The 26,520-nt window shown below is 42.9% G+C and overlaps 1 protein-coding gene across 2 annotated transcripts; it reads left to right on the forward strand.

Moving 5' to 3' along the window:
- Nucleotides 1–9: 9 nt before the first annotated feature.
- LOC142924652 (collagen alpha-1(XXI) chain-like) lies at nt 10–26,518 on the forward strand. Of its 2 annotated transcripts, XM_076067324.1 has the most exons (7): nt 10–5,665; nt 10,599–10,706; nt 16,123–16,683; nt 20,858–21,023; nt 23,281–23,506; nt 25,842–26,015; nt 26,140–26,518. In XM_076067324.1, the coding sequence occupies exons 2-7, from the start codon at nt 10,619–10,621 to the stop codon at nt 26,236–26,238; spliced, it is 1,314 nt and encodes a 437-aa protein (XP_075923439.1). In that variant the 5' UTR covers nt 10–5,665; nt 10,599–10,618; the 3' UTR covers nt 26,239–26,518. The 2 variants fall into 2 exon arrangements, with proteins under 2 accessions (XP_075923439.1, XP_075923440.1); XM_076067325.1 differs by lacking the exon at nt 10–5,665 and having other exon boundaries at nt 9,182–10,706.
- Nucleotides 26,519–26,520: the final 2 nt, after the last annotated feature.

Raw genomic sequence — 26,520 nt, forward strand, 5'->3', positions numbered from 1 at the left:
CGTTTCTCTTCTGCTGGTTAAGCAACAATGAGATGGTAGTGTGTTTTCCTCGTGCCCACGTATTTCACACCATGCATTTTTTTCCTCCCAAGTTAACTTTATAGACAACTTTAAAAATACCATACAGTAGTTTAAGCTAGGTAAATCTACAAATGTAATGAGCGACTTCCGCGACACGTCGTGTAGAGGGTACATCTTTATTCTTATACGGGCACAACACAGGGCCAACCTTATCTTCTCACTCTGAGTACAACTCTTTGTTAGCGTCTCGACTGGCTACACACACACACACACGGCCCATCACTCGGCTACGCAGCTGGCTGGCGGCGTGTCGAGGAGGGTGATGGAAGCCCGCAGGAGATCTTACACGTGGCCGGACGACGGAGAGAAGTGACGGCAAAAAAGATGCCCCCGTATAGCCTTCACAGATTAGGTGACAAGTGCTGTTAGCGAGAACTAAATGAATGCTGGCACTTGCAGACGAGGGGGGATGGGTGGCCAGCACCCTGCCTGGCCAGCACCCTGCCTGGCCACCTTCCTCTCCCCAGTTGCAGTGTTTACACACTGCACCAGGTACTCTCTTGAGGCTGAGTCGACCTAGAGGAGGCCTAGGACTGCTTAAAATGTTCCACAAATTCACTTGGTATGTTCGAGATTTCATTGCAGGAAATGCGCGTTTCTAAACGCCCCATCCACCCCGTGTCCATCACGGCATTGATAATAGTTTGTTCTGTTTTTCATATGAACGTCTTGCACGCCAGGGCATCTCTGCGCTTTACATTGCTGTATCTCATGCATTTGTCAGGGGGAGGGGCCCCCTGGCTTGCAGTCGCGCATTGGTCTGCCAGTAAAGGGGTAGAGGTGTGAGGAGGCGTGGGGATGATTACCTCCTAATTTGTGGGTCCTTTTCAGATTTGGCAAAATTTGAGCTCAAGATTTGAAAGTCCAACGTGTTGACCAACATTTATTCAGCAAATGCCTCGACCATGACGAATCTCCCTTGCTTTTCGGTGAAGAAAAATGTACATGTCTAAATACTATCTTGCTCATTTCAACCATGCAGTTCAGTATTCTGTCATTTTTTAAAAGAATGGGTGATTTGTTTTATAGACACCCTTTTATGTAGTATCCGAAATATGCAGCTATTCAGTCTGCTTATCCAGTTAAAGTTATTGTTTTTTTAAATACTCTAACCTTGCTTCCATTTAAATATATGCATTTGAAGTCTAATCAGATAAGGTTCAGTTTTGAAAATGGAACTTTGATTTACTGAAATGGTTATTTAAATGACAAACAATAGTAGGCTTGATAAAAAAATAACTGACCATATAGCAAGATAAGCGGGCAATTTATAAGATGAATATTCTTAGTTTACACAATCTGATGCATGGTCACGTATATACAATACATTGCTGTATATTACCTTACAGCCATTAAGTACTTACAGAACTTTCCCATGCTGTACCTAAACCACATGGTACACTGCTTACACATCCATACATTTATTTCATTTGCTGTGATCCAAGAGATTTCATTTGTTTTCCTCGTTTCAGAAATTATTTTCATCTGTACAGCAGTTATTACAACCTAATTGCTGAAGATGTTATCATTTATTTTTTCCCTCGTGCATATTACCATAAACCAACAAGACATTGCTTTGAAACTAACCTGCCTAATGTTTGTGTTGCCAGCAATTGTGGGCGGAAAAAAGCTAATTAACTTTTCAGATACGGTGATTAAACTTAATTATTTGTTTTGTAATAAACGTACGCTCGGCGAAGATTGTGAGGTCCTTTGCCTTGGTGCATGTAAGGACAGCGCTATTGGGTAGGGTTGCCACCTGGCCTGGTTTTGCCAGAATTGTCCTCGTTGAGGCAGCGGTCCTGGCAATTCTAAGTGCTCCTGGGACCTTTAAATGCCCCTTTTGTCAGCTGCAAGATGATACACCATGCACGGACTGCATTTGCGTCTAGTTCTCCCGAAATTGAGATGTATTTTTTTGCTCGCAGCGTGTGCTATGATTTTGCACCTCAAGAGGTGGCAACCCTAGTTGTGGTGTGTTCATACATCACAGCGGAACCTGCACTTCGCTTTCACGCTGGGCTCGGCCCAAAGTGCTTTCAATGAGGGCGTCCCCGCCACCCATCTGTGATGAACACAGGTAAATCAAACGGTTCGCAATAAATGTTGAGATCTAGCCATGATATAATGGCAGCCCTATGTAATAACATTACTTTCCCCGGCTGATTAGGTTGACAAATTGATGTCGAGAATAAATTTCCTTCCATGGGCAATGCCTCCCGACTCGCATGTTCACCCAATCTGCCGGTGCTTACCCAGCCTCTTCTCATATGCGTGGAAATAAGATAATTTGGGAAAAGTCTACTACTCGCCAAGATATTCTTACACATGATGTACACGCTCAAAGCCTTTTGTGAACCCGTTGCCGGCTGAAGACCTCGCCACGTTGTATGGACCATACTTCACCACGCTGGTCCGTGAACGCAGGCAGCGGAGCTGCAAATAGCATCCAAGCACATCACTGGATTTTGTGGCACTGTCCTCTGCTGCCCAACACGTAGCGCCACACGCTCTTACTGCATTGCTTAGTCAAGACATTTGTCGTGATGCGTTAGCAAGCCGTGCACGAATGTGAGTTTTGGTTTGTATCGCTCAGTTGAGTCGCCCCTCGAGCGACGGGTTTAAACTGCTTGTTTGTTACGATTTTTTTTATGCATTCTAGGTGCTTTAGTCACGGATTAAATGCATTGGTTTCATAATTGTCTCATAATTTGTTTCTGCAAAATGATGCATTCCTGAAGCTTGTACAAAATAGAATGCAACAGGTCACATTTAAAATAGATTTACAGTCTACATAGATTACACAATTCACCCAGACTAGGAATGGTATGCCAATCTTTGAGATGAGTTAATTTCTTATTAAGCTGATGTCCGTTAATTCCAAACTGGTGAGCGTTCTCGGAGGAAAAATATGAAATGATTACAGAAATGTTTGTAACGCCGACGGGTGTACTTTGCTGCGTCACTGCCACCAGGGGTCTCATGAGCTGGAATTTGGACAACTTGCAAGCCTTTTACAAAATAGACGACCGCTAATTTTCTCATCAAACGCCAACCCTGCTTTGAATTACTGCATTGTACACAGGGACATCTTTAAAGTACAACGCTTAGATGTTTCCAACTTTTTGAGCTTCAAATGTAAAAAAACAAATCATCTGGAATTGCGCTTAATGAAATATTATAATTCTGTGCCGTGCGTTAGATTCCTGCAATGGAAGGAGTCTTCAGATAGCTTTTTAGCATGAATTATTAACCTGTGGAGTCGTGGTCACCAATATGATTTGGCAAGTGGCATTATTAATCAGGTTGAATGTTGTAATGTATGGATTTACATGTACAAATTGCAGCAGTCTATACCGCATATAGTATATAAAAAGGGTAGGCTAGCTCTGATTAAACATGTCCTCACCTTTTATTCAAGTCACTTGCACTATATATAAAAAAAACATTTCCACTGAAAATCCAAAGCAATCCGTCATTATCATGCCATTTGACATTGAAGGCTTCGGTGGACGCACAGTACAGTACTAAAATGAGGCACTGGTAGGGTCGGCAGGGTCGGCAATATTAAAATTTTCTAAAATTTTCATTTTAGAAAATGTGTATCATACCGTATGACCTAATGAGTTACTCCCATGGTTATAATTCATACATACGCTAAAGTAAACTGTTTAATAGTTATATTCTATTAAGACTGAACTCTATAATTGAGTGAATTCATACACAGTGAATTAAATTCCTAAGATAAGTGTGCTTTAAAATATAAAAGTGCATAAGACGGTTGGCAGCTCCTTTGTTGTTATAGCCTCAACCAAAGCTTCTACGATTCGGCATTATTTTGGGATATCCTCACAACAGAGGTGCCCTATATCCATAATGCTATTTTTTCAATTCAAGTGGTTTTTTTTTCGATTTAAAGCTTTCGTGACTGCAAGGATTCATCTTATTTGGTTATTTCGGTAAAGTCACGTAGAATGAGAATAAGCTCTGTCGTCCCGACAGTTCTGTTCTTTCACCTGAAGAAGGCTGCTTGTGTTGTGGCCGAAACGTCGTGAGAATTTTATTGTGTTATTTTATTATTTTATTGTTTTATTCTCATTCTACGTGACTTTACCGAAAGAACCAAATAAGATCAAGTGTTTTTGTTTTTGCATATAGCTGTGACTGACACAAACTAGTGTTTTAATTTACATTACCTTACACATGCAATGTAATGAAGTGGCCCGCAGTGGTAACGCACCACACTATCACAGTACTGATCTGAGTTTGATTCCTCGTCACGGCTAACACGAGCACGTTATATCTAAATCGTTATTGGACTCCCTCGTTTTCATCAAACGGCACCGATCGGTATGGTGACTTATGCAGTGCCGGATCAAGCTCGTGCTGGGCCTGTAGCATATGTTATAAAGAGGCCCTAAATGAATAAAAAAAACACGTAAATATTAAAACACATTTTTTTCCTTGCATCGTAAAGTAATTGTATTTTTTCATTTGCTATACAGCCAGATAATACGACAAATCGCTAACCTTAAACACCCAGTCGTACATAGAAGTTGAAGGCAGTATAGTACTATAGTAATAGAGCAAGTGCAGAATCACTGAATCGGAATTGACAGCTTGTAAGCGTTTAGCGCGGGGCCCTTGAAAGTGCGGGGCCCGTATCACCTGTAGCTACTTATGCTCCGAGGATAATCCGGCACCGGACGTATGTTCACACAAGCCCGAAAGACTGACAATGGCATCAGGAGACATTCATCCCGCAGTGGATGGACTAAACGAGGCATACATAATTATCGCAGCAGGAGGATTTCTCCACAACTCTGGCTGTTTGCCTGATGATGCTTGTTTTAATTACCGGCGCAACGTCGCACTCCAATAGTAAATGTTGTGGGCTTACGCTCCAACACACACACACCGGTGTGCTGAACTAAAAACACATTACTGGCATGTTTTCTTTACGTGACCAAACCCCTTACTAATTGGCTGCGTGAGCGGCGGGTTTAACGACACATTTACGCGATCTCACCCAAAAAAATATCCATTACGAATAATTACCGTCTTACGAATTTAGCAACGCAGCGCGTGCAGGTTGAGAGACATGAAGGAACTTCGCGTGGCAGTTGTGTTGCGGATAAGTCGATGTTTGTGCGAGTCCCCTTCCACCCACGTCTCCCATCGCCCGACTCCCCTCTTCATCGTCTGTTAATGTCATGCACATGACGGCCACCCCCGCAACCTCACACACAATTGACCCGTTGCTATTCCTTTTAGCGCGTGTAAAAATAAAAGAGAGCCGTGGTGGAGCTTTAAGCGCTCACATCGTTTTTGTTGTTGTTGTTAAAGGTAATGTATTCATCAAATGACACCCAGAGGCAACCGCGTCACTACTCGGGGTGTATATTTAAGCAGGAACACACCTTCGGCTATGAGTGGTGGGCCTGTGGGAGGAGGAGGGGGGTGTTGGGAGACATTTCGGCTCTCTGGATGTTGCATGCGCTGCGCCAAGTTCACTCCAAACTTTGAAAAAAACGAATGAACAAGACTTCTTGGGAGAGCAGTGCATTCGTCGGAACAAAAAAAGGTAAATGCGGCGAGCAATTTGGGTAATACGCGTGCAGGGAAACTTGGTTTGGTGAGAAACGTGCTACGGTTTGTTTTCCGTTCTGTATCACGAATGTTGAAAAATCAAACGCGTGTTATTCCGTTGAGAACACGTTATTGTTTTGTTTGTATAAATTATTGGCTACTGCGGTTTGCAGTCACTTGAATTTCAAGTTTTTTTTATTTATGTATCGGTGTTTGGCAGCTGTGTAATGCGATCACCAAGACTGCTGCAGCTCGTTAACGTAGTTGTATGATTATTACAACATCTTGGGGTTTTTTTCATTTTGGTGTTGGAGCTTGTTTGAGCATTTTGTTTTAAAGTGAATCCTCTTATTTGCATTTCGAATGTTCTCAACAATACTGTAGCATACACTCTTGTGATATACAGCCTAAATTCACGATGGATTGCCTACACACTTTTGAACTTGTTTCCAACTGGAAGCTGTGAGTTGTTATGCCTGTAATTAAGCTGGATGATGACTAATTTGTACTTGGTGGGTTAAGTGAAATGTAGTTAATTCATATTTGCATTGTTTTTTGTGACATGGCAATGTACATAAAATAGTTGTAGCTCTGCATATGATTGCTCACGCCACTACCTGCAGAAGGGCATGCACTAGAGGAAGCTAGAGAGAGTCTCTGTCGAGGATAGTTTGGCCTTCTCTTCCACATTGGGCAAATGTTTCAGTCGAGTTTGGAGTACCCACACTTTTACCCACCATACGCAACCCGTCATGTAGCTAACTGTCGGTGTAACTATTCATACTGCTTGGTGGATATCAGCGAAGGGATTTGGGAATCTGTTACATTGTTTTAGCTGCAGCGCCGCAAGAGTGACTTCATAAACTCTGGATTTCAAGTCCAGTGTGCTCACCATTACACCAATATGCTCAAAAGTTAAATTAATTCCCCCGTAGACTGTGTGTGTTTCCACACCCACGCGCTTGAAGTGTATTCACTGTGAACACGACAGTTCACGTGTAAAGGTGAGCCGCTGTCACATTCCTGGATTGTTTTCCCCCCATTGGATTTATTTCTCGAACAAATGAATGAAGCGCCGGTCGCCACATGTTCACATAGATAACAATCTCGCATACCAAGCCTAAAAGCTTAACAGAAGCCGCTTGCTGATTTCACTCTATCTTGGGTGGCCTTCTCTTAACACACACAAAGACACACGCAGGCACAATGGAAGCTGCACACGAGTCTTCGTGTGTCTGTGAAATGATGATATCTGAAGCAGTAAAATATTGTAAGCAGGTCAAATCTCTGTTTTTGTTCTCAGCACCATTGGCGAGTTGCCCTGAACTTTTCCAAATAAGTGGTCTTACTTGCTCTTATATGAACGCCACCTATGCCCAATTGGTGGATAATTGTGCATGCTGTATGGATGTTTAGAAATGCATGTTTTAACTTTAAATAACAGTTTCTGTGAGGAAGTGGAAAAATGCTAAACAAATGTAACGGTATGCTTATTGCCCGTGCGCAGATTTAAATGTTCCAGTGAATCCATAATCTTAAAAAAAAAATTGCAATGGGTAATGCATCCATCACTCAAATTGTGATGGAAATTGATTTTAAAATCAGCCCCAGATCATCTGATATACATATCGCCTGCCACTTGTTTCGTTTAGAGGTCATACTGCTGCTGCGCCAGAGAATGGATCGAGTTGCCAATTCCACTTCTCCAACTTGTGCCAAATAATGCATACTAATTGCATAGTTGATTGTGCACCCAAAGTTTTCAGTCTCCTTGAAAATGTGTCCCTGCAGTGTATAATTCACGTAAACATATTTATAAGAGGTTTATAAAAAAAAAATCCCTTGGTTATTTTTTTTTGTCAGGGATGACTTTGCTTGTTAATCAGCAATTTTAATACCGTTTCTTTTTCCTTGAGCGCAGGCATAAATAAGTTTAGCTCGTCTTGCCTCCTACGCGCGCGTTTGAGATGACGAACTTCTTTGTGTGGGCTTTATAACCACAGTGGCGTTATAGAAAGGTACATAGAGTTTTATGTCCAATTCAAATGTGATGTCCACAATTCGGCGTCACAGTGTGTGCCCTATTCGCTAATTAGTCCTGAAATACGTGTGCACTAATCACGTTGACTCTGCAGGAGGAAAGTTTTGCCCGGAGAGGTTCTCGAAAGCGATGCTACAATGAGCTGAAAACGCAATTAATGTTGCTCGTTGTGTGTTGTAGAGTAAATTTGTGGCTACTCCCACTGCGTCTAAAATAGCTAGGCCAGTGCAGAATAGGTGGACTAAAGTATCTTATATATTAAATATAAGATTAAGTATCTTTCATCTTTAATATGGTAGATATCTTAGATTTTTTAATATTCTATCATATTATTAAAGTAATATTATTGAATTAACATGATTAAATACGACTATATCATATAATACAATAAATTATAATATTATTACAATAATACTATAATATCATTAAATACGGTAGGTGTCTTATTGAATAAATTATCTTCTTGGTTCTTTCGGTAAAGTCACGTGGAATGGAAATAAAATAATAAAAATAAAACATAATAAAACAAATATTTTATTAACCAAGAAGATGAATCTCTGCAGCCACGAAAGCTTTAAATCGAATTTGAATAACGTATCTTATATCGTAAATATGGTAGGCTAAAGTATCTTATGTAGAGGGTCCCTCTGAAGCACCCTCTGGCGGAGGCCGCTCTTGTCAGCAATGGTGTGAGCAAGCAATTGCAGTGCTGCACCTTTGCCTCTGCCATTTTTTTTTTAAATGGAAATAACTTCAGTGGCTTTTGGTTGAAAATGTGACTGTGTGATTGGACCATTGCGTGGTTGTTCAGTTCCAGATGTGTGCCTTGGCTAGCTGTGCAATGATTGCCCTTTCCTTGTGTAGACGATACTCGTTTCTTTCGGGTCAATGTTTGGTTAGAATTAACCTAAATTACACTGGCGTTTTGTGTATGCATAGGTGTAAACCACGACAAGTAGACTCCCGTTTTGTACGGATTATTTGTATTGATCCTTGCTGGCTTAAAAAAAGAGGCAAAAGCACATGTTATTTACATGTTAGGGGGGTGAGGTGGGGGTGGCGAGATTCACCAAAGTAAAATTCTACGCTTATCCATGTATACTTAGAGGCTGACAAGTCAGAAGGAAGAGTTGTTTGACATTCACAATGTAACGTTGACATGTCACGGGGGGATGATTTTACACACAAAAAACCCTCTCAATGTAAGAATGTTTTTTGTCGTGTCTAGACTATCTCAAGCAAGCGTAGTTTGTAAATAGCTGAAATTATCCTCGGCAGTCAACTTTTTTCATCAGTGATAGAGTTTTTTTTTGGGTTAGCTCGCGTAAATATATAAATGTGTCGTTAAACCCACCGCCACCCGACACAGCCAGCTAGTAAGGTTTGTCACGTAAACAGAACGTGGCCAATTCGTCACTAGTACAGCACACCGGTGTGTTGGAGAGCCAAGCCACAGTTGTTTACGTGACAACCCTTACTAGTTGGCCGTGTCGGGTGGCGGGGGGTTTAACGACACCCAAAAAAACCCTCTTATGGATGATATTGGTCGCGAAAGCCTACGTGTTAAACCAATTTCTTTCAGATTGTGCAAACTGTGACACCTTTGTGTTCTCCTGGCTGTGATGCATTGAATTGATGTGAATATTTGACTGTTTTGTCATCGTCATCAAAACCAGCTACGGATCTGTCCACATTGGGATGAAACCCTCCCCATGACGTTGCCATTCATCATGCTCTTGTGATGCCACAATGCAGCTTGCTCATTTGCATGTTCCTGATCTCAGTGCAACATCTCTGCGGCAGGCATCTTCAAGGGTGTGTTTCCTCCTCTGCCTCTAATTCTGTCACCAGCCTCACCCACCCATCTGCTATCGTCTCTTACAAACAATTATTACTGCCAAAACCCACTTTTCTTGATGAGTCAAATACGATATATATATTTTTTATAACTTGTGTTTGACCTCTAATTCACGTGTCCATCTGGCTGGGTGTCTACGAGCTCAGATAATGGGTTCCAATCTTGATTTCGGCCACCTGTGCTTAAACCCGGGTTTCCAAATGCGGCGAGTTGATGATGGTCTCAGTCCAGTTACCGATTAGCACGATTGTGTAAAGGATGAAAGGGCCACTATGACACATGGGCACAGCGTCCCGTGTGATTTATAAACAGATTCTTTGTTTCATAACATGATGCATTTGAAAAAAACCCACAATGTATGGCATACAATAACAGCCTCAAGTTTACACATCGAACAGTCGTCTTTAAATTGTCCATCTAGATTAAGAAATTAATGTTGCTGTTACCATTATATTTTCCAAAATGAAGCCGTTGGTTTAGATAAGGGGGGAAATTTCAATGTGTTTACCCATTGCATTAACCAAACACTTCTCAAAGGGAGATCAGAGCTGAGTTTGAGGTATTTGCCTCTCTGCCTTCCGTTTGGCAATTACACTCAATTCCTGGCCACTGCAAACGTCAGTGACTAAATGTAGTCCCTTGACAAATGTTAAAGCGTGGAGCCTGTATTTTCAACATTCTCCTGGACTACCTGCATTTCCCTCATGCTAATACATTTTTAAAAGTAGAGTTAAGGTCATGTATGCATTGCTTGAGATTGGGTACGTACAAAAGGACAATGAGTTATGTTTAACGCCTCTACTTGCCATTAATATTTATTTAGAACTTTGTAAATAACTTAATCTCCCCAAGCCACAGCCATCCCTTGTGATGCAACGAACCATCTAGCTCCGGCACGCAAGTGGCCTTGATCCCGCAGCGGCGGATAAATGAGGGCCGATGATAACGTTGATGACGATTTCTCGTCTCCCCCCGAGTCCACTCACATTCTTCGCTTCGTGTGCATTCGAATGAATGGAATGTGCGCAGCCGTTTGAAGTTCGGGCGACATGGAGTGGGCTCGCACGTGCCTCCTGCTCGTCCTGACGGTTGGTGCTGCTCTGTCGGATGAGTCCACCTCGGAGGAGCAACGCGCAGGTAAACGGAGCTTCATTTGCAAGGAAGCAGGGCCGCTGTGGGAGCAGCTACACGCTTACTACGACGCTGTTCCGGGAATCATTTTAGCACACCACGCCCATTTCGCATTATTGTGTTCTCATAATACTTACAAAACCTGGTTATAGGATTATAGGAATATCGATTACAATAATGTAGGATTATTATGGATACTTGTACATTATACCCTAGTCGTCGTGCCTTTGCCAATAATCCCTACGCCCAAGCCATCCATTCAGCGTCCCAGAGAATATTTATTGAGAAATTAAGCCCCACATTTACATAGGTGTCTATGCTTGTGCTGTATAGCTCTCTGATGTGTTTTTTTTCTGTATTACTGCATGTTGTTTGGAATTATGCCAGTCTATTTAATCCACATGCTGGGAGCTTCTTCAGAAACTTAATTGAACAGCTACGCGTACTCTCTCAATTATGTAGCGTTAACCACCTGTTGTGTGTTTGATGTAGGCCAGCTGATGTTCATTACAGTAGCTATCGACACTTGTAAGCTCAATGTTTTTATTAGCATTTTTGTCAATAGCACACTTAGTTGTGGTCTTTTAAATGAGCTCTGGCTGACATTGGTTATTGATGAGACTGAACCACTGCGTAAGACATAAAATATTCACGTACAATTCCCTGAATGGGAAAAAAACTGCCGACTTTGACTTTGAGACAAAATTGCCAATAATCTATGCACTGCTTCAGCAAGGGTCCATGCAGTTTTGAACAGAAATTAGTTTGAAGCGACCTTGCATGGATTATTAATTATTTAGCTTTTCATGTGCATGAAAAAAGCGACCACTAGTTAATTTGTCAACAGCAAGACCAACTGGGAATACTACTTAACAATAGAATCCCTCTGCCACGACTACAAATAAGTTCTTAGCGCATGTCACATTATTCACATCTTTTATAATTGGGATAGTTTATTTCCCAATTAAACATCTTTTGCCAAAACAATGTGAGCTGGGTAAAGTGCTAATGTGTCCTTTGAACAATGAAAAACACAGTTGTCAGAATATACTCTGAAGCTTTCTTTAGAGTCAAGTTCAAGCTAATGAGTTGTTGCTAATCTGAGGCTCAAAAGAAGAAGGTGCATTTTTTTATTACTCTTGGTGCTGTGTAATCGAGCGAGACTAAATAAAAGCAAAAATCCCTGCAAGTCAGTTCTCGTTCATGCTTGCTTGTTGTTTTTTTCGTAGTTGTAGAAATCTGAGATTTCCCCACACCTCCGATTAGCACGGATGGCTACGTGCGGTGTGAAAGAAGCTCAACAAACATACGTACATATTAATTTATCTAATCGCACGTCTGCGATCAGCCACCAAATCCCTGCTCGTAACTCCCGCCGACCAGAACCCTCATGGCCGGCAGTGCATCTGGAGTCGCCTCTCCATCGGCCTGGAACGCTCTGCCGGATGATCTTTGATCCCACCCCATCTCACAAAGAGTTCAATAAACGCTTGACAATCGTCGTTGTTTCGCGTGGCCTTTGGGACTCGGATCGAAATCCACCGGCGCCTGCACACTCGAAGCATCACCACAGGCCTTGGGACTTGTGGCATTGCCTCTGAAATCTGGAGCTGGCAAAATAAATGTGCTCATTACTGTATGTTTACAATCATTTTCAGCCATGTTCATCCCTTGCTGGATGAAGCCCTTCTCATGATCTTGCATTTTTTTCTCGTGATTAATACTTTTATCAGTACAACTGCTCGTTATCTTCAGTGCGTTACAGTACCACAGAGTAATTGTCAACTATTTATTTTAACTTTAATCAAGCCCATTGATTATACTTATGATCATCGTGATTTCTTTCATTTCCGATTCAATATCTAAAGTATTTGTTTCCACATGTGATTGTGGAAACGCGTCTATATGGAGGGAGAGCTGGCATGTCTGAAGATTTCACTCTCTGGGCTAGCATCGCACCCTCAATATCTGAAATTGTATCATTAATTGCCATTAAATAATAATTGTTATTATTATTTTGAGTCATTGGAATAGACATTAGCACTTGATTAGGAGTGCCATGCGATAGATGGCGGAAACGTCTTAATTTATTTTCTAGATATTTTTCTTTCAAATGTTCTCATCGTCAGTGCAAAATGAGATTATCAGTCGCTATATAATTGTCATGGCCTTCCTAAACTGCAATAAAACACACGGTACTCTGTATAATAAAACCTTATCCACAACTCTCTGCAATGGCAAACCGGGGGTACAGGATATCCAATTGCCCCTGTGAAAAATTACATTGCAAAAGTGTCTCAAAATAATACACCGACTCGTCCACAAATAAGTGGCAATAAAAGTCGTTTGTTTGCCCTTTGTAAACTGCAATAACAAATGGCCAGAACTGCACTATAATAATATGTCATTGTGCCTGTTTTGGGTCAAATGACACGTGATGGGTGGCTAATGATGGGTCACTTACCTCTGCAGGCCAAATGGGCCAATTTCCACGTGATAACCAGCTATTCACTGGCACGGGCTGTCCCTACTCGTTTTTTAGCACGTTTTTTTAAAAGTCTATCCATAGGAAAACCACTGTTGACTACCCACAAAGTGGTAACTATTTTACCAACCTCTGGAGGGATGATGGGCTGGGGCAACCCCAACGTGGAATTAAACTCTCACAAGCTTCCGATTGCAAAACTGGCTCACTCAACAGTCGAGTCACCCCTTTCTACATGTTTCTGAGCCTGTATAACGCGGAGATGTATTTCGACGAGGTTTTTTTTCCCTTCTTTTTACAAAGATAACACTGCAAACCTTAAAATGATTGCGGGAAGTATTTGTAACGCTGCAAGTGTGTTGACAAAATTTCCACATGACAGGCCATCTTAGAGAGATCATTGCCAAGTACGAGAGAGCGACCATTGCTCTTTCAATCCTGCTGACACCACGGTGACAATTTGTCAGTAATAACAACTCCGGCTGGTCTCTAATGCTTGAGAAGCTGCGAGGTCCTTCTAATCCTCAGTTAAAATACCAAATGTTGCCATCTTCATTTTAATTTTTATGGATTTTTCTTAGTTTCGTACTCAATAATGACAAGAATACTAGTTACCGATGCAATAAAAAAGATGAAAGTGTTAACGTTGATCTCGCATACTCTAGTTCATTCATTCACAGCATTTAAAAGATTGGCGTCTTTGAAGTTATTTCCTTAATTTTCAAGCCGCATATGGAAACAATTATAACAGAGTAAAAAGTGCCCTGCAATACAGATGGCATGTTTAATCAGCAGCAAGTCTAATAACCTGCCAATTTGTATGCATGGAGTGATGCCAACTTGATTTTTGTTACAAAATGGGACCTTTTTTGCCAGCATCAAAGTATGAAAAAAAATAAAGAATAGGTTTTACCCTTTCTGGCAATAAAACAGGTGCTAAGATGTTCCAACATCTTAAGAGTATCACACTTTGATACTGGCAAAAAAGGTCCCATGATGTAGCTGCTCGCCCCGAGCTATAAATGATCTGATAGTGGCATTGTCTTTGTGCTGTTCGCCTTTTGGCGTTCTCTGGTCTGACACCGGTGAAGCTAGGCCCTAAAAAAGGTTGTCTCTGGTTTCAAAGACAATTCGTATATTATTATCGGAGCACGTTTGTTTGCACGTTCACCACAAGTATTGTGTGTGGTTAATGCGAACTTGATTCCTTGCAAAAGGTTTCGATTTGGTGTTTTGAACATTTTAAAACCTCCTGTTTCATTGCCAGAAAGGTTAAAACCTATTGTTATTTTTTCATGTAGATTTTTTTTTTATATTAGCTTTAAAAAAAGTTTTAGTAACAAAGGGGTTATAGGGGGCGGAGTGTTGTATGGAGACAAAGAAAAAAAAACAAGAATGACAACAAATACCAAATGGTAAATTACTTGCACCGGTTGTTTCTCTCTCTCTCTCTCTGTTCGAGTTATACCGCGTATTGTCCGGCATCTCCAAGCAAATGGAGCGAAACGTCAGACATCATGCCGCGCAACATACAATACAACCCAAAAACGCACCTCTTAGAACTATACAGCAAAGACAAAGACCCCCCGTGTAGCCTTAACAGACTGTAGGGGTAAGTGCTGTTAGCGAGCACCTATTGAAAGCCGCAACGGCACACGAGGGGGTGGGTGGCCAACACCACGCCCGTCCGCCTTTGTCTCCCCAGTGGCGATGTTTACACATCGCACCAGGTACTCATTTGAGGCTGAGTCGACCTAGGGGAGGCCCATGAACGGGTTAGATAATCGTCACTGGTGTTAGCCGTGAGCCCCCACAACTATACAGCACAACCACAAAGGCTGGCCAATAGCATGAATGCACACGGAACTGAGGAATTAGGCAGGTCAGTCCATCCTCTCTTCATCGACCTTCTCTTCACTCGTCACGCTGATGTACCCACAAAAGACACAGATTCCTCATACAGCCTCTGTAGCCTCTGTAGACTGCTGATGTTATTTTAGACTGTCGGGGCAAGCGCTCTTCGTGAGTGCCTATTAAGGATGATACGACACTCAAGGGTGTGGCATGTCCCGAGCCAGTGCTGGTATTTTACAATCATTTCAGACTGAGTTGACCTAGACGAGGCCCAGAATCAGTTCAGTTGTCACCCGCCACTGGTGGTGTTTGCCGTGGCTGGGAAACGGATTTGAATTTCTGGGTTCATACAGCAGTGCACTAACCACTGTGCCACTGCTCACCAAACTGAATGACATTTGCACACACACACACCAAACCTTTGATTAGCAAGTGCTTTCTTTTTTAAAGCATCAGGTTACCATTCGTTTGCACGGAAACGTTGTGGCAAGTATGCTTGCGTGCATTTCATTTTTTTTGACACCGTTGACTTGTGGTCAATTTTCCAATTTGCTTCAGTTAGTTTGTAATTCTCATGGCCAAAGGTTGTGAGGTCCGCCTGGAGTCTGCTATGTTGGCGGTGTGCTGGCGTTTTGTGTGGAAAGCTGTGCCTCGCAAGGGCGGCTACCGAGTTTTTCTGTCATTTTATCACTTCAACGGAAATCTACTCGTTGTGTATGAATACGTAGACCAACGATACACCAACTAATCAACATGAACTAAGTATACAAGTTGCTATCACCAGTTATTAAAAAAATAATATTCCAAAAACTGTATATATATAATTGCATTGAATTGATGGCTTATGACTATACTTATGGCATAATTACATGGTGCAAACTTGGAAAAGCAGTAAAGGGACATCCCTACATGAGGGGTAATTGAAGCGTATACTTAGATGGTTATTGCTTTTGAAATCACACTTCAATCCATGCGATGACCAATGCCTGCACCGTTCGTGGGCATCTGGCACATTGGTGGAAGACGCGCCACTTTGACCGCATTTGATTTCGCAAAACCGAGTTTTCCTTGTTTCTTCCCCAGGCTGCAGCACGGTTCCTCACGACCTCGTCTTCATACTGGACGGCTCGTGGAGCGTGGGGGTGTCCAGCTTCCACACGGTCAAGGACTGGCTCGTCAACATCACCAACAGCTTCGAGGTGGGGCCCAGGTACACGCAGGTCTCCGTCGTGCAGTACAGCGACTCGCCGAAGCTGGAGGTGTCCTTCAGCGACCGCGCCTCCGCCGACCGGGTCGTCTCGGAGATCCGCTCCATAGGCTACCTGGGCGGCAACACGCACACGGGCAAGGCCATCAAGTTCGCCATGGACGAGGTGTTCGCCTCGTCGGCGCGGCGCGGTTCCGACGTGGCCAAGACGGCGATCGTCGTGACGGACGGCAAGTCGCAGGATAACGTCACGGTGCCCGCGCAGGAGGCCAGGGCGAGCAGGATCACTCTCTTTGCCGTCGGTGTGGGCTCGGCGGCCGAGGAGCAAGAGCTGAGGAACATCGCCAATCACCCGCCCTCCACCTACGTCTTCTCGGTGCAAGACTACGACTCCATCTTCAAGATCAAGGAGGTGCTGAAGCAGAAGATTTGCGAGGGTGAGTCCGGGAGCAGATTGCCGAAGCGTCAGTCTCGCCGTGCGCTCACGTTAGCAATGGAGGAGAAGGAGGCCTTGGACGGATTCCTGAGGTGGATTCATTAAAATCCACTCACAGTTGTGTCAATTTGCGCTAGATTCATATTGTATTAATTAATAATTTACAACAGCTATCATGTAGAATTAAACTCTTCGCATTTGTGCTTAGTTATTTTAACGTCACGTGATACATTACATTTGTAACGTACTCGATATTTTAAGGAGTGAAATGTCTGTATTCATAATCAGAATACTTACATTTTTACAGTTAAAATCAAGTAAATCGGCTCCTTCCCCACTGTCCATAAATCCCTTTGTCACCCAGCTGGATTTTTGACGTGGGGGTTTTACAGTCAATTACTTGTGCCCCATTACATGATGGGGGAAAGCACGGGGGTGCAATAGAACTATGGCATTTGACCATACTTCACCATGATCGCCATTGTGGGTTGGTTAAAGGGAGGAGGGTCCTCAAGACCGGTTGTGATATCGCTCCTCACTGATGTTAGCCCTGGGTGAGATTTGAACTCAGACGCACCGGGTTTTCATTGCGACCTGCATTAACCACTGGGCCAACACTCTTTGACATAATCCACGTACCGTAACTTCGCTTTCAAAAATGTTGTCGCCTAAGCGTCGCCTGGGACTCCGTAATCCTGACTGCGCTGGACCGCAGCAAATCATTTCATAGGGATTGGTGGTCAATCAATATCAGCTTTGGTAAATGACAGTCATTTTGAAAATCATCACCAGAAATAACAATGTAATTTGCTCGTCAAGGAAAGCTCCACAGATGGTCGAAGCATCACCGAAGGATGTCTGGCCAATTCCTGGCGAAAATGCCCAATGCAATGGATGAGATAACAGATCAGTTCGTTGCAGCCATTTGCTTTGCTGACATCTCCCCTTGCCACCGCTCAGTCCAGAGGATTGGGGGCATTTCACAAATCCGGACGATCCACCAACCCCTGCACCCTGCAGTAAGAGAGGTGTGTCACCGCTCGCAAGCATCATTATTCAAGGGACGCATTAATGGGGTTGATTTGTGCAAACCCAAAAACAAATGGATATTCATCGTCGTTTTGATGGCCCCTTATTTATCACCACTCTCAGCATTTATCTTTTCTGTGCAGAGAACAACAAAAAACAAAACTCCCCCATAAATAATCTTGTGCCTTGAGAAGTACGTTTTTTTTTTCCTCCTCTGTTAATTCTCCTCTTCGGTTTTTCTGTCGAGCCTGCGTTGGGAAAATAACACAAGCTGCACGAACCGCTTGGCCGTTTTGCTGATGCAGCTCAAATAGCCCCGCGATGCGGTGTGTTTTGCGTTAAGTGCTCGTTTTGCCGCGCGTGTTTAATTCGCTCCCACCCACCCTCCCCCCTCTCCTTCTCCTCCGACTGTTGCTTACTTTGTGGTTGCTGCTACTGCGGCCAAGTAGCATTAAGATACCCTTTGGACAGAAAGCAAGGAAAACGAATACAGTCGTTTTAAAAAAAAAAATATTTCGGAACATTGCAGGCGTGTCATTTCAATGCACCTTGAAATGTGTTTGGCGTTCGAGTGCAATTACGTCGTTATTTCTGTGAAAATGCGCACCTGTTTGTTTGGAATGGGCTAGGCTACATTTGAGTTTTGGCTATGCTCAATTTGCACACACATGTGAAGAATGATGTTTTCTGTAAAACTATTTCTTTTTGTAGAATTTAAAGAGCGCCTTGGTCTTATTTAACATGTCGAGTCAGTGCAATAGGATCACCCCTTGCAAGAAAAAAATGTGTCTGTCTTGGGTTACGTGAACCTTAAAGTTATGCAAACCTCTTAGGGAACTGAATTACAGAGATTTGGAGGCTGGCCAATCACATGAATAGGGTGGATTTTGTGCAGCCAAAAAAATTGTATTCCCACCATTGATTCCACATGTCAATCAATCAATATATTTATAAAGTGCCATATTCAGCAAAAAAAAAAAAGCTGAAATGGATGCACGGATGGCACTCAAAAAAATTCAACTTGACAGGAGAAGCACATGGATTAGGGGCACAGAAAAATAAGCAAAACTGCAACATCGCAGTCATCAATAACAGAGTTTGTACAAAAGACGTCACTGAGAGGAAGACGATGTGCCCAATACATTTTCTCCCCCCACCCCCTCTGTCCACCTAACGGTACAACTGGGTTCACCATAGGTGATCTCAGTGGGTTGCATCCGCCGGAGTCGAGTGTGGGTACTCCAAACTAAAGACATCTGGCCAACTTGGGAGACAGGCCACAATTCCCTCTATGGAGGAGTTAACCATCCACCAGCAATGGCTTCAGCAAACCATTTTATTGGCTGACGCCTATGCTGAGTGAATGTGAAAATGCATTTTAGTTCATGGAATTGCTATTGCTTACATCGATAAAAGCTGATGATGGTGGTGAAGATCGTTGTCATCAGTTATGTGGTAAAAAAATATCAGCTTCGCGATATAGGTCTAGACTTGGGATCGAAAACTTTTTATTCTAAATAAAACTCTAAAGCTCCCTTTTAATCTGCTGCTGGATGAGGACCTCCCTAAACGATGTCAGCCATCAGGGTTGTCGAGCATACTTCACCATCCTGGCCAGTGGGTATTTTTATGTCTATTATCACTGCGTTGTATAGATTACATAACTAATCGAAATAACTAATCTAAGCAAGCAAACATATTAAATTGGGAGGAAACCTGACATGGAAATGAAACTATTGCAATTTCAGATGTCAAGAGTATATTACATTACCCTAATATTAGCTATGTTTCACCCAAGAAATTGCATATTTAACAAAGGTTTGTTTTCATAAAAGCATACTAGTTTCTTCAAGGTATGCAAAATAATTTTATCGCGAAACTATATTACATGTACGCTAGACATGTTTGGTGCAGTGAAGACAGTATTAAAAGTGTCAGGATTCTAATCATGTTATTATTAAATGTAGCCTATTTCAGAGGAAGATTTTGCGATGTTTTGTGTACCCAATGGAGTACATGTTAACAGCATGAGCCACATCATCAGCGATGATTAATCCACTGCTGGCTGAAGCCCTTTGCCCTTCCAAGCCATCACCATCTCTCAGGGCAGTTTTTATAATATATTTCTACGTAGCAAATAAGCATTGCTTTTTTTTTTGTAGATCCAGTATTTTTTTTGAGGATGCATACACAGGAGAAGCATCTAAAAGTCTAATGCATTATAAAATACCAAGACGCTCTGAACATATTGCTGGTTCAGGTACAAACTATATGTCAGTAAACTGCAAACATTAATAAGGTAAAATGTTCCTCGCTTTTATTGCGATCATTAATTCATGTTTTTTTGCAATTCTTGAATTTACTTTGCTTCATGATGTCCTTTCTCATTTTCACAAGAGTTGCTGAAATACATTTATTTAAATAAATAAAAAAAACTTTCCCAATCAACAACACAACTTCTTTCTTGTAACAATAATACCAGGAAACTGAAGTTTTTTTTTTCTTCTTCATGATATCACAAGCAAAATCAGACGAGCATCCATTACCCTTAATGGTCTTGCCACGGTCACAGGAAGAGCAGAACTTTTAAAATCTAGATTGAAAACTAATTTCTTTAGAACTGCTTTTTTCTGTTTAGTTTATTGTCCTTCATTCGCATTTCTGATTTGCACGGTTGGCTACGTACGGTGCGAAATAAGTTCACCATACGCACATTGTATTCCTGCGTGCGTGCGATGGCAATATGTTCAGGAGCCCAATGCCAATGTCGAGGTTCGCTAACCGCGAGAGGGCTTCAGGCGAGAGCTCGTGTAGCTTTTGCTAATTCCACCTCCGTAGAAGGACACAACCAGAGTGCTTTAGTGTACGGTCCAAGTTGAACATAATACATACACAACGTTATTGTGCCGCCTGATGATGGAATAGCGAAAAGGATCACGAGCCACGTGTGGAGCCACACATCTTGGTATAAACCTCCAACTCAATCCCATGCGACAGCAAATTTCTGGATGCCACCTTGTACCCAATCACCCCCTCCCCCCCCATATGCACGCTGCCAATTACCCGTCCCTGCCTTTTTGCAATCATGCTGCCACCCTACCCACCGCCCGTGCCACATCGCAACGTTTTAATTTGCTGCGCCGCAGAGACGGTGTGCCCGACGCGGATCCCCGTGCCAGCCCGCGATGAGAAGGGCTTTGAGCTGCTGGAGGGCATGATGATCCACAAGAAGACGGCGCGAGTGCTGGGCTCCTTGCCCACGCAGTCTGCCTTCTCCGTCAGCCAGCAGGACGACATCACAGAGAGCACCAAGTAAAGTGGCCAAAAGAGATGAAAACATCGATCGCTCTGCGGTTTTTATATGCAATTTTACTTTTGCTTTAATTAATGTAACCCGTTCCCAGCATCGCGCCGTCGTTTTTACAGAGATTGTGCTCACCGCAGAGAATTGTAGCGACACGACCGCACTCTGTGATAGCTGGCGCCAAACTGTAGCACACACCCTCCCGCATGGCCTTGTGGGAGCCTCGATACCGATTAAGTTATTTTATTTTAGTTTTTATTCCGGTTCCGTTCCGATGACGTACACGTACTTCATCGGAACAAAATCGGAAGAAAAACTGACGGTGTACACGTTGGTTATCGCATGCGTCATCACAACAGGAAAGGGTTAATGCGATCTCATTTACATGCTCAAGACAGTAAATGTATTGATGTTGATAGAGTGGTGTTAACGCTAATACAGATATTTGATGATGATAGCAATAGTAATAATGCCCAATATCCAGGAAAGCCTCATCGAGTCTCACAGGACTTATTCAGGAAGATCCAGCATTGTAATGTTTAGCCAATGCCATGATTGAGTGTTAGACAGGTGGGAGGAAACCAGGGCACCTGAAGGTATCCCACTCGTACCAAGGAGTTACGCTCAATGCTCCGCTAAAATGAATAATTTAAATAAATAAATGAGCTCTACTTGATTTAGGCAGGGAAAAAGAGTTATGGGCATGCAATGGCTATTTTCCTCAACATTAAAGAAGATTTACACGTGCATGTTTAGGATGACAATGGTTCATCTTCTTTGGTTCTTTCGGTAAAGTCACGTAGAATGAGAATAAAATAATACATTGATAAAATAAAATAACACAATAAAATTATCACGACGTTTCGGCCACAACACAAGCGGCCTTCATCAGGTGAAGGGACGAGACTGTCTGGTAGGACAGCGCTGGAGCGAAAAAGCCACGCTCAGATCGCGACCTTTAAGCTGTGTGAGAAGAAACAAAGCGCCTTGACAAAGGAATTAGCATAGAATTTAGCATTGAAATAGCTACTAAATTCTATGCTAATTCCTTTGTCAAGGCGCTTTGTTTCTTCTCACACAGCTTAAAGGTCGCGATCTGAGCGTGGCTTTTTCGCTCCAGCGCTGTCCTCCAGACAGTCTCGTCCCTTCACCTGATGAAGGCCGCTTGTGTTGTGGCCGAAACGTCGTGAGAATTTTATTGTGTTATTTTATCAATTTATTATTTTATTCTCATTCTACGTGACTTTACCGAAAGAACCAAAGAAGATGAATCCTTGCAGTCACGAAAGCTTTAAATCAAAAGATGAAAATGGTGTTGCAGTCATAACACGATGAGTCTGAAGCTTTGTATCGGAAGCATCCCGATACAAAGCCTCTCCTGGCAAGCTTGGTGGTTACGATGATAATGATCGTGACGATGATGACTAAACTAAACTACTTTTTATTTTACCAGACAAGGCCTACTGAGCTATGTTGCTCTTTTTCAGAAACGGCCTGGCCACAAGTGGTAGCTGAACAAAGTGGTGTATGACGTGGAAGTTAATAGCAGCCTAATACTCTAAACGCGTGATTGTTTATTCTAAATGTGGATGGAAAATTGGAGGACCCGGAGAAAAATCAACGCGACCACGGGGAGAGAGAGAGAGACAGGCAAACTCCAAATATACAGCAGGCGGCAGGGTCAGAATCGGACCCACTAACTCTCCTGCATACCAAGGCAAGGGAGTTGACATCTCAGTTGAACACGTGGTTGGCTTTCGCGAATAATATCATCAACAATAGAGGTTTTTTTGGTTAGATCATGTGAATATAAATGTGTCGTTAAACCCGCCACAGCAAATTAGTAAGGTTTGTCACGTAAACAGAACATGACAATTCATTATACTAGTACAGCACACCGAAGTGTTTGGTGAGCAATTCCACAACATTTAAAATCTGAGTAATTGTAAATGTTGTGAATTTGAGTAATTGTAAATGTTATGGATTTGAGTAATTGTAAATGTTGTGGTTTTGAGTAATTGTAAATGTTGTGGATTTAAGTAATTGTTAATGTTGGGGATTTGCTCTCCAATACACCGGTATCCAGTACTGTTAACGAATCGGCATCTTCTGCTTACGCGACAAACCTTACTAATTGGCTGTGTCGGGTGGTGGCGGGTTTAACGACACATCTATTATCATTGACATCTCCTTGCCACCGCGACGACCCTCATTGTGAGGACGTCCCCCCCCCCCCCCACCACCACCACAACGCCGCGCATGCAGAGGGGTGTTTCCCGAGGGGCTGCCGCCGTCCTACGTCTTCGTGGCGACGTTCCGCATGCCCGGCGACGTGGCGCGGCGCCGCTGGGACCTGTGGCGCATCGTGGCGCACGACGGCGCCCTGCAGGCGGCCGTCACGATAGACGGCGAGGGCCGCTCGGTGCGCTTCGCCGCCACGAGCCTCCTGCGCACCGCGCAGAGCGTGGAGTTCGTGGGCCCCCTCGTGCAGGTGATGGAGTCGCGGCGATGCGGGGGACGAACGCCGCCGATCCCGTCATATTTGAGCTAAGCGCCATATAGATCAGTGAGCCTTACCTGGTCAAGTTAAAAATAGTTTGTTATATTATCGGTCCTTCTCCCTCGCCGCCAGTGCCTGATTAAGCTAGTGCGGGGCTTATAGCATATGTTATAAAGGGGCCCTTAATAGAGGAAAAAAAAAACTAATTAAAACACAAATGTTTAACTTGTGTCGTAAATTAATTGTATTTATTCATTTGCTATACAGCCAGATAATACGACAAATCGCTAACCTTCAACACCTAGTCGTTCATAAACGTTGAAGGCAGTATAGTACTATAGTAATAGAGCAAGTGCAGAATCGCTGAACTAGAGTTGATAGCTTGAAAGCGTTTAGCGCGGGGCCCTTGAAAGTGCGGGGCCCGGAGCATATGTAGCTACTTTTGCTACTAGGATAATCCGGCACCGCTCCCCGAACCCCTCCACTAGAATAATCTTGCCCTGTACATGAAGTAGTGCCCTGCCTTAACCTCCATCCGTTCCTCTCTTTTTACCAGCTAAGGCCCTCTGAGCTCAATAGCCACTTTTATCAAAAGTGACCTGGCCATTCGTGATCTTCCTCTTTCCTCTCCCCTTGCCCCTCCACTCCTTCCCGTCCCTCGCCTACATTTTTGTGATCCCCAAGTACCCCTCTATCGCGGTCATTCATTCCTCAATTCTTGTAGCATGCCCCTGTCAACCACAGTACGTCATTTCCTGATTAAGCGCCTTGAGTGAAGGTGATCTATACACGTACAATTCGATTCGATTCGGATAAGGTTGAGGCTAATAATCTACTGCTTGCTTGCTCGTGCCACAGCTGGCAGAATGGCCTTGACTAGAGGGAGCTCGAGAGTGTCCCTCTCGAGGGTAGTTGGTCGACTTTTCCACGCTGACCCAGACGTCTTGGACGAGGTGGACGTACCCACGCATCCCCACTCCTGTTCATGAAAAATGGGAAACGGGAGTTCTGGGTAATAGGGTTTCACCTGTATTAATCAAGGCGCAAACGTACGACTTACGTTTGCAGCAGCACTTCCCAAACTCCAGTCAGCACTGGTGTGTCCACGCTGTTTTTTTTCAATCATGATTTGAAATAAAGTTGTTGCGCATAAATTATTTGTGGGGCAAATCACGTAAATCAAAATGTGTGCTGTAAACCCTCCCCCACCTGACACACCCATCCAATACAGTTGCCACGCGAACAACCGTGTGCTGGACAGCGATCTTTGACCTTTGAACCTCATGGCGGTACCCCCGGGGGTACCATAGTAGCCCGGCTCTCGCGTAATGTCCGTGATGCAGTCGTTTTGAGTCTGTTGATGGCCGGCGATGCGGCAATCGACTCATCTCGACGAGCTGTACTCACGATGATGCACCACCACCGCCACGGTGGTGCGTACCGCGAGCGTTCAGGGTTTCAGCGCAATCGTCCTCGCTGCGTTTCGACATCGCGGAGTGTGGCACTGATTTCGGATTGATTGGTTAACCCCAGTCGCGGAGTTAAGTACACCCCTGGAAAAAAACAGTGTCCCAGAAATAAAATATTTCATTGCCTCGGCCAGTTTGTATTATTTGGTACCCCCGGGTACCGCCATATGGATCATTCATCAATTTGGTACGACGGTTCGCCAGTAGTTACAACCAGCATCATCAAGTGGTTGTCAAATGCAAACCTGAAGAAATGGAGTTTGCCGAATGCTAGAATTTTCAGCGTGCTTCTGATGAAAAAGTATTCCACCTAATTGATTGAAGTTATTTACCATTTGCTGCTGTAATAAATCAGCCTCCACACTCACACTAGTTCCAGACCTTTGTAGTTAAAATATTAGTATTACAGCAAGTGCAGTACTTTTAGTAGTTGTGTGATTCAGTGCAGGATTTATACAAGTGGAGCCATTTAAGTTCTGGAACTTTGGTTTTTATTGCCCGAGTCTTGCTTTAAGGTGGAACCATAGTTGTGAAGTAAAGGCACTCCAAAGTGTTGGGGTGCGGTAAACACAATACGCACACTTTATTTATGTTGGGTTAATCCATGACGAATAATCTCAAGTTGACATTGTAAATATATGACCTTCCAATTTCTAAAAGCTCTGACAATGCAATGGGAGGCTTCTGTGTGTGCTCGACATGTACAGCCCTGTTATCAAACCCCTGCTCGAAGAGGTTATTTGACCACACTTCATTACACATTTTAAAAACTAATTTTATTAGAATAGCTTTATGTGTTTAGTGTATACGTACCATACTTTATTTCAATTGCATTTTGGGGTTTTATTTCTTTCCAGAAATTGTTCGATGAGAAGTGGCATCAACTTAGAATTGTTGTGACAGAAACATCTGCAACTTTGGTAATCGATGATGAAGAAGTGGACTACAAAATTTTGGATAATATAATCTCGATTTTTATCAACGGAAAGACCCAAATTGCTAAATATTCACAGCAGGAAGCGACAGCGCCGGTGAGTCACGCAGCAAAGCATTATTTAAAACTCATAAGATTTGAAAAAACGGTTAATGTTGTTGCCAAGTTTCTCTGTGATCATAAATTTACAAGGTTCTTCATGAAATGTTTTTTTAATCTAGGTCATAATCCAGAAAATAAGAATATATTGCGACCCCGGACAAAGCAAAAGAGAAACCGCTTGTGAGATTGGAGGTGTTGTGAGTATTATTTTGTATTGAATTTATCATTCCCTTGGCACTTTAAATTTGCATGATGTAAGCAGCAGCAATCATTAAAAGTTAATATTTTTTACATGTGTTTGTGGCTTTCAAAATGTCAACTTTTAAAATACAGGTGATGCAGGTTCAAGATGGCTCAGGTTGTGCAACATTGCATAAACAAAGCTTACATCCATGGGTTTTGCTTATACCGTATGCTTTTTTTAGATGGTATTTCAACAAAATAACAAACACAGCATGTTTGTGTTTGTTTTCTTTCTCCCTCACGCAGAAAGATGAACG

The sequence above is a fragment of the Petromyzon marinus genome, chromosome 15, assembly GCF_048934315.1.
Source record: "Petromyzon marinus isolate PM22_M1 ecotype Great Lakes invasive population chromosome 15, UKy_Petmar_22M1.pri1.0, whole genome shotgun sequence".
Taxonomy (NCBI): domain Eukaryota; kingdom Metazoa; phylum Chordata; class Hyperoartia; order Petromyzontiformes; family Petromyzontidae; genus Petromyzon; species Petromyzon marinus.

Excerpts from the sequence above, each read along its gene's own strand:
- LOC142924652 (XM_076067324.1), top strand. The coding sequence starts at position 10,619 with ATGGAGTGGGCTCGCACGTGCCTCCTGCTCGTCCTGACGGTTGGTGCT. Across the intron at positions 16,684-20,857 it reads GAAGCAGAAGATTTGCGAGG|AGACGGTGTGCCCGACGCGG; the intron begins GTGAGTCCGGGA and ends GCTGCGCCGCAG. Across the intron at positions 23,507-25,841 it reads TCGTGGGCCCCCTCGTGCAG|AAATTGTTCGATGAGAAGTG; the intron begins GTGATGGAGTCG and ends ATTTCTTTCCAG.